This window comes from Myotis daubentonii, chromosome 11, assembly GCF_963259705.1.
Source record: "Myotis daubentonii chromosome 11, mMyoDau2.1, whole genome shotgun sequence".
Classification (NCBI taxonomy): Eukaryota; Metazoa; Chordata; class Mammalia; order Chiroptera; family Vespertilionidae; genus Myotis; species Myotis daubentonii.
This window is the reverse complement of record NC_081850.1, coordinates 40,275,696-40,293,267: the sequence shown is the minus strand read 5'-3', so window position 1 is coordinate 40,293,267 and position 17,572 is coordinate 40,275,696. Positions and strand designations below refer to the sequence as shown.

Genomic DNA, 17,572 nt, shown 5'->3' with positions numbered 1-17,572 from the left:
TCAGGGGGTTGGGGCGCCTTCCCCTGTCACAAACAGAGCAGGGCAGATAGGGAGGTTGTGGCCCCGCCCCCTGTCACACACAGAGCCGCAGGGCGATCAGGGGGTTTGGGCGCTGCCCACTGTCACTCTGATCCCGGTGCTGGGAGGCATATTACCCTTTTACTATATAGGATAGAGGCCTGGTGCATGGGTGGGGCTGGCTGGTTTGCCCTGAAGGGTGTCCTGGATCAGGGTGGGGGTCCCCACTGGGGTGCCTGGCCAGCCTGGATGAGGGGATGATGGCTGTTTGCAGCTGGTCACACACCCTTCAGGGTGGGGGTCCCCACTGGGGTGCCTGGCCAGTCTGGGTGAGGGGCTGAGGGCTGTTTTCAGGCTGGGACTGAAGCTCCCAACTGCTCCTTTTTTTTTTTATTCTGGGCCACCTTTAGCTCTGAGGCTCCAGCTCTTAGGCCTCCGCTCCAGAGAGCAGGTATCTGGTTTGTTTTGGTTCTATAATTGAAACTCTGTATCAACTCCAGCTCTGAGATCCCAGCCAGCTGAAAGCTGGTTTCTGGGGTTTTGTTTAGCTTCTATATGTTACAATGTTTCTTAAACTGCAGGCTCAGAGGCCGGCAAGGCAGGCGGGGAACGTTGGAGTCCTCTGTCACTGAAGCAAGCAAGCCTCATGTTCAGTTTAAGCTGCCTGGCTGCCGGCCGCCATCTTGGCTGGCAGTTAATTTGCATATCACCCTGATTAGCCAATGGGAAGGGTAGCAGTCATACGCCAATTACCATGTTTCTCTTTTATTAGATAGGATTGGATTTAGTACCATGCAGTAATTTGCATGTATCTATTAATTACCTATTACAGAACTCACAGCGCCCACAGTATGTAAATGAGGCACACATTTTGCAAGATAATGCACATAAAGATTCTCTTCTGGGTATTTTAACTAAGTTGTTCTTTAGGAGGGGGAAAAAGGTGCCTAGTAAGTGCTTAGAACATTGAGGGTAAATTTATAGACCAAATCTACTACTCTCTTATGCTTCATGTTATAAATAAAAAATAATGAACATAATAGTGCCCCCAAATCAGATTTAATCCTTAAAGGATATTTTTATGTACAGAGCGATCTGTAGCATCACCTGATTAAGGTTCTAAAAACTAGACTGATAAAAATACATTTAAAATTATTTTTGTTTCTGTTCAGTGTGTATTCATTTAAAAAATAACTACTCTATGGTGAGCACTCACTTTGTCCTGGTGCTATGTTAAGTTCTGGCTATGGATTCGCTTATTTGGCCCTCATGACTCTAAGGCAAGCGTGCGTGTCATGCCCAAATCACAGGATGGAGGCACGGAGACTGAGTGCATAAGCTCAAGGACACTGGAAACTGCTTCCACGCAGGTTCAAGAAACCAAAAATAATTAAACAGAATAAAAATGACTAAACAGATAAAATATAAAAGAATAGGACAGAACAGAATAAAATAGTGCAGGAAATAGCCCAGGCCATCAGAGATAGGAGAATTGTTATTTTTGAGATTTTTGTTTTAAATATACATGTATGTGTGAACTAATTCTTTTTGTTGTTGTTGTTATTAATCCTCACCCAAGGTTATTTCTACATTGATTTTTACGTAGAAGATAGAGTAGAAGGGAGGGAGAGAAACAGAGAGAGAGAGAGAAGAGATGTGAGAGAGACACATTGATTGGTTGCCTCCTGCACACGTCCCAGCCAGGACCAGGAATCAAACTTGCAACCCAGCTACGCACCCTTGACCAGGAATCAACCCCTGGAAGCTTTGGTAGACTGACCGATGCTCTAATCACCGAGCAACACTGGCCAGGGCATGTGAACTAATTCTCGATGTTAAAGCATTCTAGCTCTGGGTTGAGGCTTAAAACACATATAAAATATTAACTATGCTGAAATCAAAAGCAGTAACATTATGATTCTAAAGGGCTGAACATTAGATCTTAATTTTTAAAAGCTATGTATAGTGATTATCATAGGTTGGAAGACATATGGTGGCCCAAGGCTAAATGTTCTATTCTGGTTTTTAAAATTCATGTTAAAAGGAGAAAAACATTGTAAGATTAAGCCCCCTTCTATCAGATTGATAGAACTCACAACAAGAAAATAATGTAAACACAAAATCGCATTTATTTTTTTCTAAAGCACAAAGGAGCTCACCCTGCACATAAACAATAAGCAAACCACACAAATTTTGAGGAAAACGTCCCCATGAATACATACATATAGATATTTATTCTTCAGAGCAGCGATCAGGAGTTTGACAACAATGTGAAGTGGTTTTCAATAAAGAACGCTTTCTGACAGGCTTTTGAGGAGGAAATGGACAGGTAATTACTGCCATATAACACCGGTACTCAGTCTCTTGACCCCCAAGGACGGTGAAAGCCACCTTGGGATTTATATATATTTAGCTTCATCATTACTCTGTTCAGCGTTTGCATTTCACTAAATCTGGACCAGAACTAACCCCTCAGTGCTTCCCCCCACACACTCGGGGCTGTGGGAGAAAAAGGGAGGAGGGCCTGGGCATGAAAACACGCTTGGGGACCAATGCCAGGGTTTCCTAAGAGTGTCTATTCATTTGTGCGCCTCTTTCCATGATTTTCCTGTAGAGGCATTAAAGTGTGTCAGGGTTCAAAGTCACACCTAAAATGGCTAGATCAATTGGAAACTGCAAATGTCTCCTGTAAGCCTTCAGGGGAAAAAATTTTCACAATGATGCACGCCATTTAAAACTTATGTCAAGACTTTGGACATGCCACATTTATTAGTCCACCTTTTCACGACTCGGAACACTCTTATTAAACATGTGCACGTTTCTGGCCTCACCAGCAGCTTTAAAACTTGGACAACAATGACACGGTGTCCAACAGGCTACAGGAGCACCTGATGCTGCATCTCTTCCATGTGGAAGATAGACCGGATCCCACGTGCCTCCCAGCTTGCCCTTCAGGCTTCCCATCTGTCTGCTTCTGAGATGAAACGATTCAAAATAGGAAGAATTTGGAAAGGAGTGGAGATTCAAAATACGTTCCTGGACCTCACACCCCTTGTTTCCTCTCTGACGTCTCGGCTCTAGCTGCCAACAGGGATATTGAAGCCACACTTCAACATCTGCAAAGCACGCAGGAGTGTTTCCCTACCGCCTTCCTTTCTTAACTGTGCAGAACTCTCACGGCAGTAAAACAGAGTCAATGGGGTTTGATGCTTATGGTATCAATTTAGAAAGACCTCCTGCTGCCATGAAGGGAGCTTGTTCCGAGATATCCTCCGAGATTCTCGAACCTTTGACAATTGAATCAGAGAAAAAGCTGGGAGAATAAATGAGAGCTGAGCCTCCTCGGCCTCAGTTCACAAAGACTAGGACAACCTCTCGCGCCCTCCTCCACGTTTCACTCTCTTTTGATATATTTTAATGATTTTTTACAGAGAGGAGGGGAGAAGGATAGAGAGTTAGAAACACTGATGAGAGAGAAACATCCATCAGCTGCCTCCTGCACACCCCCTACTGGGGATGTGCCCACAACCAAGGTACATGCCCTTGGCCGGAATCGAACCTGGGACCCTTGAGTCTGCAGGCCGATGCTCTATCCACTGAGCCAAACCAGTTAGGGCTCACTCTCTTTTGAAAATTAAATTCATCTTAGCTGATTAGCCTGCTTTTGTGTTCTAATTGCAAACATATTCTTTTAAATGTATGGCAGTCAATCCTACTGGAAATGTTTTGGCCTCTTAACGGGTACTCCATTAAAAACACCACAAAACCTGAGGCAAAAGAGTGTAGGGTGAAGTGAGGGGGCTGATTAGAAGTGTTAATTCTTTCCTGTTAGAAAGCAAAATATTTAAACACAAAACAAAAAACAGAATTGGCTGGGGGTACTGTCTCCCCCCAATTCAGCAAGTCAACCCACATTAAGCAAAGGCCACATTTCAAAGTGCAGAACATCTGGGCCCATGTATGGCTAAGGCCCGAAGTACTGCAAAGAGCATACGCACCATTCAGGAACGCGGCACTTGGAGGATGAAGCACACAAGTTCTAGGCGGTGTAGGAAGATCAAAGCACGTGTCACATTTCAAGACATTCTATATTTATTAGACAAGATATTCAGGTCTTAACATACTATCAGGGCTAAATTTAACATTTGACAAAGTGCTGGTCTATGGCCGTTCTTCCTGCTTCTGACACTACACTTATTTATACTTACTGCATATGAATCCTAAATCTAAATGAAAACTGATGTTCAACCTCAAACTGTACACCCTTGAGGAAGGGAAAAGTATAGGATCTTGCAAAGGCTGGGGACAGCTGCTGCCTGTTCGTGAACCTTGAACAGCTCGTCCAAATTCTTAAGCCCACTCACGTGGGTCAAACACCAGGTAATTGGGTTCCTGTGGCACGGATTAAGAGATAGAGCAGAAAACTCATGCCGGCACTGCAGAGAAATGGGGAGAAGTCTGGTGGGCCATCTTTGACATGGCGCAGGAATTCTGGAAATACAGCTATTGAGACTAGAAATTAGATTTACTGAGTTATTTAATATCCTAAAAAAAAAATCTGTCATTGAAAAAAATCAAACTAAATATTTGTCAACTCTAAAAGTGCTTCCACAAAGGAAAAACAACAACAATAACTGGGCAAATTACTGCTGAATAAGCATGATTATATGAGAACAAAATTATATGCAAGAGGGGGAATTTTGTCCTTAGCTCTCTATATATGGAGTTAGCTCTGTAGCATAAAGTTCTCTATTATAAGGTATTAATAAGTGCTATGAAATATTAAGAAAACCTACCCCTTTTCATTGTTAGTTTATATTATTTGAAATTAAAGGAGAAAAATATAGTATTTAAATAGCATTCACATCAATACTTGTAAAGGATTTCTCATAGTCGTAATTTGCTTTTAATTCTAGGTTATGGGACAGTACACTAATTAGTTAGGAGGCAGAAAAATACTCTTTGCTTTGCTTAATCTTCTTAGATGTCTGGTACAGATTATGTCCTATTAATATAAACATTATGTGGGATGTCTACATATTTTTCATTATACTAAAATTCCAATGTCCTAAAATTCTTAGGAATTAAAACTACAATAGGATAAAATTTGGAAAATAGAGTGCTTGCGATATGCAAGGTTTAGAGTTTTAATATTTCTTTTAATAGGATTTGCCTTCATTTAAAAGTTCTAACAGATTGATCCGAGTATGAAATTGCCAATGGCTATGGCATAGTCCAGTGATGGCGAACCTTTTGAGCTCAGCATGTCAGCATTTTGAAAAGCCCTAACTTAACTCTGGTGCCGTGTCACATATAGAAATTTTTTGATATTTGCAACCATAGTAAAACAAAGACTTATATTTTTTATATTTATGTTATATATTTGAATGCCATTTAACAAAGAAAAATCAACCAAAAAAATGAGTTCGTGTGTCACCTCTGACACGCATGTCATAGGTTCGCCATCACTGGCATAGTCCTTGGGGAGACGAGGTCATTGCAATGAAACCCTTCCTTTCAGTATTAACAGCTTGTGAGTGCCCAGCACTTGTCCCCAATTTATGAAGACTTCAGTCTACCCAACAGCGGAGTGTGGAATTTGTTTCTCTTCTAATAAAACTGAAGCAGTAACAGCATCACCCAGTCATACATTGAGGTGACTTAAAGGACACAAAAATACAACTATTTATGCCACGCAGTTATGTGAATACTATTCCTAAGAGACTTTAAATCTTTACTACCCAACTTCTGTCAAACATTTTGAAGCACAGAACTATATGAAGAAAGCACGTGGCATTCAATTTCTGACAATTCATCCCCAAAGAAGGCAAAGCACAACAATAACAAGTCTCTGAAATGCAAATCCCATTAAGTGCAAATTTCCAGAACACAAAGTCAACCTAGAAACACGTTCACATCTCAGTGAGTTCTCTTTTTAAATGAGTAAGCTCAGTATATAATTGTCGAGCAATCTGAAAATGATTTTCCAATGTTTGTAGTCTTTTTCTCCCTCAAAAATATATTCACTGGTTTATTTTCCATATCCAATTTTCACATTTACTAGCTCAAAATATCAAACCTCACAGGAATATCTTTCCTCTTCACATTTCCAAATATTAGGTAGATTTTACTTAAATCTCATAACAAGAACACCACTAGTCATAACATTCTCTTATATTTAAGCTTAAAGTAAATCTGAACAGCTCAGAAGGGATACATTTTGAATCCTCCCAACAAGAGAGTTGAGAATTAGCGCAACTTCCTTCGATTTGTCAAGTGAGCACTGTAAGTAAGTATACAAAGAGACAGTCATCCTAAGAACAAGGTACTATTTTTTGACGTTCTAACTCTGCCTGGGCATAAGGGGGCGCAGAACCACGCTATCCAGGAGAACTTGGAGACGCCAAGGGTCTTAGACTGAGCTTGAAAAGGGAACCACCTGCTTTCCGCCCACATAAACCTCCTCAATATTTCGGTCATCTCCTGAAAGAAAAAATCATGGAACCGTTTTGTGTCAATTAGTATTTTTAAAGATATATACAAAGTGTCCCCCCAAAATGTATACAACACTTGCACAACTAAGAGCTCAAATGATGTTTCTTTCTTTTCAGACTTAACCGATTGGAATATATAATTGTTCAAAATATATACACATTTTTGGGGATACCCTGTATATATATTTTTGTTGTTGAGAATATTAAAGATATCCCCCATTTTCCCCCTCTTTGCTCCCTCCACCCAGCACCTGCCCCACCCTAGGCATTCACCACACTATTGTCTGTGTCCAAGGGCTATGCATGTATGTATATAAGTTATTTGGTTAATCTCTTCCCATCCTCCTCCCCTCTGAAATAAGTATTTTAATTGCCCCTGGGAGATCTTTAAAAGCAAAACACACTTCTAAAAGAGAACATAAAAAAGACGGCCTTTGTTTCTCTCAGATTGTTTAAAATATAGACAGGGGGACATGACCAATAGAAGATGCTGCATCTAAATTGAGGACTGGGGTGTGAAATCTGCCACTAAGGCAGAAATCACATAAAGCTGAATTGACCCCTATCACCGTCCTTTCAGCTGAAGTGAGTGGTTTGCCTTTATGGCCCCAAATGTAAAAGAAGTACTTAGCTTTACACCCCAGAATACACTTAGCGTGGTGAGATGCAGGACCTGTGAGAACTGAGCTCCACAAGGAATGCAACAGGTGTCTCTCCCATCCCAGGTTCACTCAGGGCTCAGAGGACACTCAACCAAGTGGGAGGCAGAGTAGAATCTTGTACATTATTTATTTCCCTCCCTCAGAGAATACAACGGAATGTGAATATGTGAAAAAGCATGTGTGAAAAGATTCCACCACATCCTTATCGTGAGTACGACCTGGTCGGGCGGCCTCGGGATAGAGAATGAGTGTAGGGGGAAGAGGCATGATTAGCCATCCCCTGGGCCTGCCACTCCTCAGATTAGGATTTATGACTGTATGTTCTAGAGGAGCATGCCAATTTCACATTGTGTCTTTAAATATTGTGCCACAAATGGACTCCATGCTGAGAAATGTTTTTAAAAAACCAAAGCAAATGATCACACATAGGGTTTTACATGTGGTATCATAAATGCAGAGTCATACCCAAGATAGAGACAAAGAAAGATTTTATTTAGCATAGAGACATATTTCTACTTACCTAGATAGAGAAACTTCTGGATAAAAGCCTAAAATGGAAAATAAAGGTAATAATAAGAAATAATTATTTTTGTACATTTAGAAAAATTCACAGTCAGTAGTGGATTGGCAAAACCCAGAAATATAAATTCATTTTTCAATGGTAAAATCTACTTTTATTAATGAAAAAGAAGTGGTCTTTTGCTTAAAAAAAAAAATAGTGACTATTAACAAATGTTTATCTATTGCCTGAAAGTTCTTGGTATATAAAACCTTGGAAACTTTAGAACAAAAGTGCTACATAAATTAATTAATTAAGTAATGCAAATATTTTAAGAAATGTATATAAGAAAAATGATCGAATGAATAGGGCTGAGCCTTATTCCAAGAAATCCATTCTAATAAAGGAGCAAAAGAATAAATAATATAAAAATAACAACCAGCATCTTTATTCTAAACACCTCTACTATGTTATATTTACATATTTACTTTTATAAGTAGATCAATTTATAAATGGTAATTAATGTTTTTAGAAAAACTCAATATTTTATAACTAATTGTTATTAAAGTAAGAAGAACCAGTTTATTTTCTATATAGGGAAACACTTTATAATAAAAGGAACAAAGTAATAAAACTCATTTTCTTATAATTAAGAAAATCAATGTAGCATTGTGGTCAATCACCGAGACTCTGGAAGTCATGAAGTGCTGGGCTTGAATCCCAACTCTGTCTACTAATTACTAATGACTAGCCATGAATCCTTAGGTAAATCACTTAACCTCCCTAAGCCTCACTGCCCCACAGATTACATGGCAATATAAATAGCATCTGCCTCTCATAAGAGTTGTTTTGATCATTAAACAAAATTACGTATGCAAGTGCTTAATGCTATACCATCTAGCACCCAGCAAGTGTATTCAGTAAGTGCTAGCTATATTACGGCTTCTTATAGCCCAAACCATTAAAATATACAAATATATTCAAAATATAAATATTCTATTAGTACTATTATTGCTAACATTATTGTCATGAAATTATGTTAACTTTTAAAAATCTAGCTTCCCTCTTAAGAGTCTCTTGTATTCCATTAAAATGATTGTTTCTATTTTGTTTTCTACAAGGAAGCTTCTGTGATTACTTCAGATGCCTTTTGATTAACTTTTTTTTTTACTTACGTCACCAACAAAATCCCCGGAAAACAGGTCAATGGGAGAATCAGATGCTTTGGGGTTGATCAAGAGGGCATCAAATTCCTTGCCCACTTCAAAGTTTCCAATTTCTCTGTCAAGCCCCAGGGCTACAGGGTGGAATAAATTAATAAACAGTTAGTATTTTGAGCCATCAGACCATGTCAATGTCCCAGTTTGCAAGGACAAAGTCAGTCAACATGTCACTAGAAAAAGAATTAATAAAAAACAACAACATACGTTTTCCTAATTCATATTATTAATCTTGCATAAATGAAACTTCCAATGTATTAAGGAAGTACACAACAAGAAGTAAAAATTAAAATTTTTAAAAAGTACATAAAAAAAGAAAAAAAAGAATTAGTATCTTAATAGTGAGGCGTAAAAACTCTCTCATTCCAACAGGTCACAAGACTTAGACTTACAGAAATCAGAGTAAGCACAGGGCAAGCAAATCTGAGAATAAAAAGAGTTCCCTTCATCACCATGATCATAATTCTGACAGTGTCTCTCTATTTCAGCTCTCTCAGTGCACTTCATAGTCCAGCTGGTCCATGACTTTCACTCATCCCTCCAGGAAACATGGCAACTGACAACATATTTTTCCTTTTTGCCCCCTAGTCTCCCCCACAACACTCCTATCCTTGCCCTTCTGGGTCCTTTCGTTTTCTGAAATAGCTGACAAGATCTATTTTCATGGCAGTGAAATGAACCTCAAATAAATAAAAAATAATTATCCTTTTGCACATTGGCCAATGCAGGCATATCCATCATAAGTTCCTTAGTTTAAATCCTTGGAAGAGAAAAAATTCACTTCTGAAAATAAACAGATGCTCATGACTTAAAAGCCCCAACCCCTGAATGGTTTGGCTCAGTGGATAGAGGGACGGCCTGTGGACTGAAGGGTCCCAGGTTCGATTCCAGTCAAGGGTATGTACCTGGGTTGTGGGCACACCCCCAGTAGGGGGTGTGCAGGGGGCAGCTGATGGATGTTTCTCTCTCATTGATGTTTCTAACTCTCTATTCCTCTCCCTTCCTCTCTGTAAAAAATCAATAAAAATATTTAAAAAAATAAAAGCAAACCAATTTCTTTGCAACCTCAAAGATTTTCTCATTGCCAGAGAAGAATGGTTTTCTAAAATAGGGCATAGGTTGATGTGTCTATTAATTTGATCCACCTCATGGCTGGCATTCATGTTCCATGTGTATTAGACGACAAAGAGCATCTCTTTCACCAACATGATTTAGTTTCACAAGATGGGAATAGTTGACTTTCCTGGTCAGGAAAGCCTGTAATTTGAGAAAGGTATACACTGAGGTACAAAATGGAAGCATGCATAAAGGGAGGGTCAACTGGAGTGCAGCACTTTAATTTAAATTCTTACATGCATTTTTTCTATTCTTTCACTGTCAGGATACGGTCCAATGTGAAAATATTGGATGGCATGTCCCTGTTAGACAATACCTAGATTATATTTCTACTAGAGGCCCCGTGAATGAATTCGTGCATGGGTGGGGTCCCTCAGCCTGGCCTGCGATTGGGGCCGATTGGGGCTGGCTGGCTGTGGGGAGGGACCGTGGGAGGTTGGCTGTGGGAACGCACTGACCATCAGGGGCAGCTCCTGTGTTGAGCATATGCCCCCTGGCGGTCAGTGCTCATCATAGCGACCAGTACGACTGGTTGTTCAGTCTACCAGTTGACGGTCACGTAGGCTTTTATATATATATAGATGGATGTATGAATATGTATTGGCAATGTGCTAATCACTGACTTAGAAACCCTACTTATTCTTAATAGGTTATTTAAAGGGCACCTCTTTTATTCTCAGAAAAGAAAGATTTTTTTTTTAGCTAAAAATTCTTATAGGAAGACAGGGGAGCAAAAATAATTAGAAGTGTTAAAAGCAGTTAGGTGACTTCTACTAATAGTGTGTAGAAGGACTGAATGTTATAGAAAAAATCACTGGAAATTCTCTACTCCTTCACCCATTTGCCCTTGACAAAGAAACATGACAAATATGTTTTTAATAACTGTATTCAACATAAACTTGTGTGTCTAATAGGCCAGATAACCAGGTCCATTTGCCAGAGTTTGATAATATATATAAACTAACTGAACTATTTATTCGAGCCTGCAGAGTTGAGGCATGAACTAACCAAAGAAGACAGAATTGTTTTTGGTGAATTTGTAAATGGACCTGGTTAACATCATTGCAGTGAGGCCCAGCTGGGTTGGTAAACACCTTAAATGCATTTCAGGAAATACAATGTTGCTGCCTTCAGAGTGAATGTTGGCTCTGGGAAGGGGATTTATGCAACATCTTGAATATAAAGGTCGTGGCAAGCCAGGAAGATGACACACTTTAAATAGGAATCCATTAATCTCATTTCACTCTGACTCTTGTAGAGACATGAGTTAAGGAGAAGAAATTCCATAACAGTAAGCCCTGCAGCCAAGAAAATGGATTTGGAAGCTATACAGCAAGGCAGAAATGAGTTGGTAAGCACCCTAGGCTGGCTTGATCAGACAGAAAAAATCTTGATGAAGCAACTCACAGAGAGCCTAGAAGAAAAAAAAGAAGGCACAATTTAAATACAACTCATTTGCACCATGAAAATAAGATGGTTGGCCAACTGCTTGAACTCAGATGCACAAACACAGTGAGGGTGGGGGTGAGGAGCGCTACACTTGTTAAAAGAATGGTGACTTAGAACATGGAGCTTCACATGAAATCCTAAGACTTGGAAATGCAAGGAGCATGACCTCTACTTGGTTGTCTTGAAAGGTTCTTGATGATATTCATCATAGCCTCGAGCATTCAAAGAAGAGCCAGGAAGTTTCTCTTCACAGGATATTTTTGGTTTTCATCCTCCTCCATTTTTAAGACCCAGATTAGCTATATATAAATCTACACATCTATATATATAAAAGCCTAAGTGACCTCAGGACTGAACGACCTATGATGCATACTGACCACCAGGGGGCAGACACTCAACGCAGTAGCTGCTCCCTGGTGGTCAGTGCATTCCCACATCCGGAGCACCACTCAGCTGACCGACCCAACCCAGTGGTCCACCAGCCCAGTGGCAGCCACTCACTCCTTCAGTAGTCCTGCAGGTCCAATCTCTGGAGAATGGGCCAGGCACCGACAGACCAGCACCACTGGCCTCCTGGAAGTTGGCCTTGGGCACTGCGGCCACTTCCCCTCCCTAGAAGCTCCGCAAGGAAGAAACAATATAGAAGTGGCTACCAGGTGGCTTCTGACAACCAGTGCAAATGTCAGTGGGATGGATCCGGATCCCAGGCTGGCTAGGGCATCCCACCACCTGCCTGGAGGGCCAATCGCATCCTGGCCCCCCCCCATCCCCCTCAGGACCCCACCTGTGTACGAATTCGTGCACCAGGCCTCTAGTTTATCTATATTTGTCTTGATATGTATGTTGTTATCTCACACAAGCTACCTAAGGTTACATGCTATGTTCATTATCATTCATCTAGAATATACCAAAATGCTAAAGTGACTGAAAGCAATACAATTACTAATTTCTATTTTTCCCCCATAAAAATAGTTACATGTGAGAACTGGGAAAAGCTGGTGAACAATATTTGCATATCAACCCACTATATTTCAACATCTCTCTCCACTTAAAGAGACTTGGGTAATTACTGTACTTAATTACATAAAGAATTCATACTCAAAAAAAAAAAAAGAATGCATACTCTAAGCTGGGATTTACACAGGAAGGTATCACAGTGAAAGGATAAGAGCCTACACTCTGGCAGCAGATTTTGGATTCAAATCATGACACAGTATAGCTTGAGAGCTGTGTAAGCTTCCACCAGGTACCTTGTTGATTAAATAGAATTAATAACAGTGGTTGGAGGTAAATAACAACATACATAATGCATATTGCATAGTGCCTACCACATAGTAAGAGCTCTTGGCTATTATTTTTATTTTTTAAGTATATTTTTATTGATTTCAGAGAGGAAAGAAGATGGAGAAAGAAATAGAAACATCAGTGATGAGAGAATCATTGATTGTCTGCCTCCCACAAACCCCATACTGGGAATTGAGCCCACAATCCATGTCCCCAGACAGGGAATCGAACTGTGAGCTCCTGGTTCTTAGGTCAACACTCAACCACTGAGCCATGCCAGCTGGGCATATTTTTACTATTAGTATTATTATCATCATCTTCACTCGGGGCAATAGAGTGTATGACTTGACTCAGTGGAAAAACTGATTATTTTAAAGAACTTGTATGCATGTGACCAATGCAAATAAATCCATTAAAACAATTAATATGGTAACTGTGTATTAATCATCTCTTCTGCCAAAGAAAGGGAGCATCCTGAAAGAATTATGCCTCTATCACATGCTTGAACATGGACTTACTTGCTAAGTTTGGGGTAAGCTATATGAGATGCAACCGTCATGAACATTGGATGCATGTACCTTCATAGTGCATCCAAGGACACAGATTGGCATGGTGTACATTGTTAGAGGAAAAAAATGGTTATTACCTTGGCTGCCTCCGAGAGTCGCTAGTCTGAATACCTCTTTGAGGGTGAGGCTTCTCTCATTTATCTTAGTAAACGAAAGGTTATTGGAAACCATCACTGTTCTTCTGATTGCATCAAGTATGGAAGGTGAATAACCACCAGCCACATCTAGGGTAGAGAAAATAAAGCCAAAACAGTAACCTTATGAGATAAAGGGAATATTAAGTATATAAGGTTGAATTTTTCAATTTTATTTTTCAATTACAGTTTATATTCAATGTTATTTTGCATGGGTTTCAGGTGGACAGCATAGTGGTTAGACAATAATACACATTACAAAGTGCTACCCCCAATATTTCAAGTACCCACCTGGCACCACACATAGTAATTACAGTACTATTGACTTCATTCCCTATGTCGTACTTTACAGCCCAATCACTATTTTGTAACAACCAACTATTAATAGGTTAAGTGTTTTGTTTGTTTTAGTGACAGATATTGAGTCTTTAATATACTTCAAAGAAAAGATCTATAAACACAGACTAGACATAGACTAACATGTAAAGGAATTAAAAACCAGTAATTAGTATCAAATGTGCACCTGCTTTAGTTTCCTAGGGTTTCTGCAACAAGTTACCACAAATTTGGTAGCACAGAACAGCAGGAATTTATTCTCTCACAGCTTTGGGGGGCAGAAGGCTTAAATCAGTGTTCACAGGCCACTATCTCTATAAAGGCTCCCGAGAAGAATCTTCCCTTGCTTCCCTCAGTTTCTGGCGGCTCCTGGCAGCCCTTGGCTTGTGGCAGTGTAACTCCAACACCTGGCTCCAACTTCATCTGTGTCTTCCCTCTGTGTCTTCAAGTATCTCTCATTTTCTTTTATAAGACACCCATCATTGGATTTAGAAAACAATTTATTGAGAAAATTTTGAGAGCTGTCTTATTATGTTGCTGCCTTACAGGATGACTTAATCATCCTATACTCTTCTGGTTGTTATGTTAATAAAGTTCCAACTAAGGAACAATATTGAGCTGATCAAAAAAGAAACCCTGGACTACATAAACTGTGGTATTTTAGTCAAACTTTTCTTCCAGGGATTTCCATTGTGATAGCAACTTCCTGATCTCTGCCCAGCTGGGTGAGCTCAGTGGCTTCTCCTCCCTGCAACACATTAGTGCAGGTAGAATCCCCACTTTATCATATAATGAGAGGCAGTGTGATGGCGTGAAAAGAGAGATAATGAACATCACATTTTGCAGACCTGGTTTTAGACTGTGGATCTGGAACTTTTTTGTTGACCTTTGTTCAGTTACTTAGTACCTGTGAACCTCAATTTTCTCAGAAAATAGAAATAATATCATCTATTTTGACAGTTGCTGGAAAAATTCAAGTGAGTAACATAAGTGCTAGGGAATGAGGACTTAAGGGTAGAAACTGCATGGGGAAATGGTAGAGAAAAATGGATGCATTTTCTCAGAAACCTATTCCCAACCCATGCCTCTCTATGATCATGATAAAGAATGGCATTGTTATTTGTTTACCAGAGTCAGCATAAGGACACAATATTTACAAGAAGACTCTAAACAAACCATACAAGAGTAAAAATTTGAGCCAGAGGGCAATGAAAAGATAAAAGGAAATTATTTTATATGTGTGTATTAACTTCTTATGCATTCATTCGTTTATTGACAGTCACTTTACTGAGCATCTTCTATGAGAATAAGTACTCATAAATAAAACTGATGGGCTCCATATGAGCTGACAAGCTAGTGGAGGAGGAAGAAAAGAGACAAAGAAACAAACAAGTATTAACTATAAATTGTGTTCAGTTAGTGACAGAGAAGATGGAGGTGGAAATCCCATTTAGACAGACATGGTCAGAGAAGACCTCTTTAGGGTAACGGCATTTAGACTAATACAGGAATGAGAAGAACTCAGCCATGTAAACGGAGGTATAAAGGGCATTCCAGGGAGAGGAACAGAATGCACAAAGATTGTTTTGGTAGAAGGGAGTGAGATTCATAAAGGGAATTTAAAGAAAGCCCATTTAGGGAGGTGAGAGTGTTGGGAGAAGAGGCTGGGAGATGGATGGGTGTCAAAATGTGCAGAGCTTTGCCGCCTTGTAATGTGGTTTGCACATGCAAAATCTCTCTGAAGGGTGGTAAGAAGGAGGGGGTAAAATGGCCAGATTTTCCATTGAGAGTCTTTTGAAAAGAGAAGGCTGGATTAGCCCAGGATGAGTGAGATGGATTAGGAAGCTAGTGCAAAAGTTCAGGCCAGAAATGATGGTAGCTTGCATTAGGGTTTGGTGGCTGATATGGAAAAAGAGTATAGATTCAGGGGCTGTAAAGGAGTCATGAGGTAAGACATTTTACTGGCTTAGACATGGGGGAGAGGTGAGGGAGAAGAAGGTCTCAAAGACAGTGCCCAAGTTTCCACTTTGAGAAACCGAGTTCTCTGAAAAGGAGAGCCATTTAAAATAACCAGGCTTAAATGTGTTTTGGAATATAATGAACTTTGGAGGATCTATGAGGAGGGGGTCAAAGAGGAAGGAGAAACTAAGCAATTGAAAATACAGGTTTGGAATTCAAAGAGAAATCTGAGCTGGATATAAAAATCTGAGTGATTTACACACATGTAATCATGGAAAGCCATAGTTGTGAATGAAATCTCTTAGGAAGAAAGCATAAAGTCAAAAGGGGAGACAGCCTAGGACTGAGCCTTGAGTGGCCAGGGAGAGGAGAAAGGGCCTTCAGAGAAGATAAAGGGCTGGTGAGAGAGGAAGAAGGGTAATGAGAACAGTGCAGTTCCACTGAATCCAATATAGGACTGTTTGGGCAAAGGAGAGAGTGGTCAACTATGGCAAATACTGCTCAGAAACTCAGTATAATAAGGGCAGAGTGGTGTCCTTTGGAGTTGGCAGCAAGAGATCACAGGAGTAATAGTTCAAGGGAGAAAAGACAAGGATCATTACCATGGATGGTGGGGCAAAAAGCCAGCCTGGAGTGGGTGGAGGAATGGAAGAGTGCCGAGAAAATGGTAGTGGTGTGTGTGGGTCCCCACTCTTTGAAGAAGTTTTGCTTTGAAGGGGAATAGAGAGGTGGGGTAGGAGCCAGAGGGGGGTGTCTGATTAAAAGAGAGGTGGTGTGTGTGTGTGTGTGTGTGTGTGTGTGTGTGTGTGTGTGTGTTTTCATTTCATTGCTTAGAAAATACTAGGGAATATGTGTGTGCTGTTAGGAATGGTTCAGTAGTGAGGAGATAATGATGATGCAGGAGAGTTAGTGGTCAAAGGATTTAATTTATTGAGATACTGGGAGAGGGAGAGAATACAAAACACACCTCAGGGTGTTTTAGGTTTTGCCTTAAATTGAAGGAGGGACTTTATGGAGGATAGGCTGTTATGAATAAAGTGGTATAAACATTCTTGTACAACTCTTTTTGCAAACATACGTGTTCATGTCTCTAGTGTAAATTCCAAAATGGAATGACAAGGTCATATGTGGACTTATATTTAACTTTATAAGAAACTGCCAAAGAGTTCTCCAAAGTGGTTGTGCATTCACCCTCCCTCCAGCTGTGTATGAGAGTCTACATGCTTCTTATTCTTTTCTTTTTCTTTTCAGTTTTCTTCTTTCATTTTAAAAATTTCCTTTTCCATTACAACTTGTGGTCTTTTCATAGTGCCATGTCTTCTTGTACTCCAAGGATGATGGTAATGTTCTGAAATTTTCTTCTGGACCCTGAAGTAAACCATTTGCAGAAATATGCTCATCCTTTTATTCTTTTTGATGCCATTTTCTCTTGCTTTGCAATATGTTCATGAAGCTTCTGGTAGGTTTCCTCTTAATATGGAGCAAGTCGGGACCTACCTACACTTGATACAGATACAGCGAATGACCTGCTTTTGGAACTGCTCTCTGTCAATGACAGCAGTTTAAATAATCTTCTAACGTCTACAAATGAAGTGCAAATTCATACACAAAGGTCATGTTTAGGAAATAGTGGAGCATAGGGTGGCTGCCACAGCAGAGATGATGTGAAATGCATTCTCCAACTTAATAAGCAAATACATCATATTTAAGCAAACATTTGGTCAATATACCAACATTGCTCTTTCCCTTCCTTGTAAGCCAATATTTATTGACTAGTATGATTTTTTTCATTTAAGCCTCAAAATAAGCTTGTAAGATAGATATCGTTATGA

General features: G+C 39.8%; 1 protein-coding gene across 1 annotated transcript in view; it reads right to left on the bottom strand.

Annotated features, from left to right (window-relative positions):
- Nucleotides 1-2,124: 2,124 nt before the first annotated feature.
- Nucleotides 2,125-17,572, bottom strand: part of GDA (guanine deaminase) — a 73,413-nt gene continuing 57,965 nt past the window's right edge. The window contains exons 11-14 of the mRNA XM_059656901.1: nt 13,389-13,535; nt 8,849-8,970; nt 7,695-7,722; nt 2,125-6,501 (exon numbers count right to left, since the gene is read on the bottom strand). Of these exons, the coding sequence (XP_059512884.1) occupies nt 6,431-6,501; nt 7,695-7,722; nt 8,849-8,970; nt 13,389-13,535 (368 nt within the window). The 3' untranslated portion in view covers nt 2,125-6,430. The remainder of the gene's footprint in view (nt 6,502-7,694; nt 7,723-8,848; nt 8,971-13,388; nt 13,536-17,572) is intronic.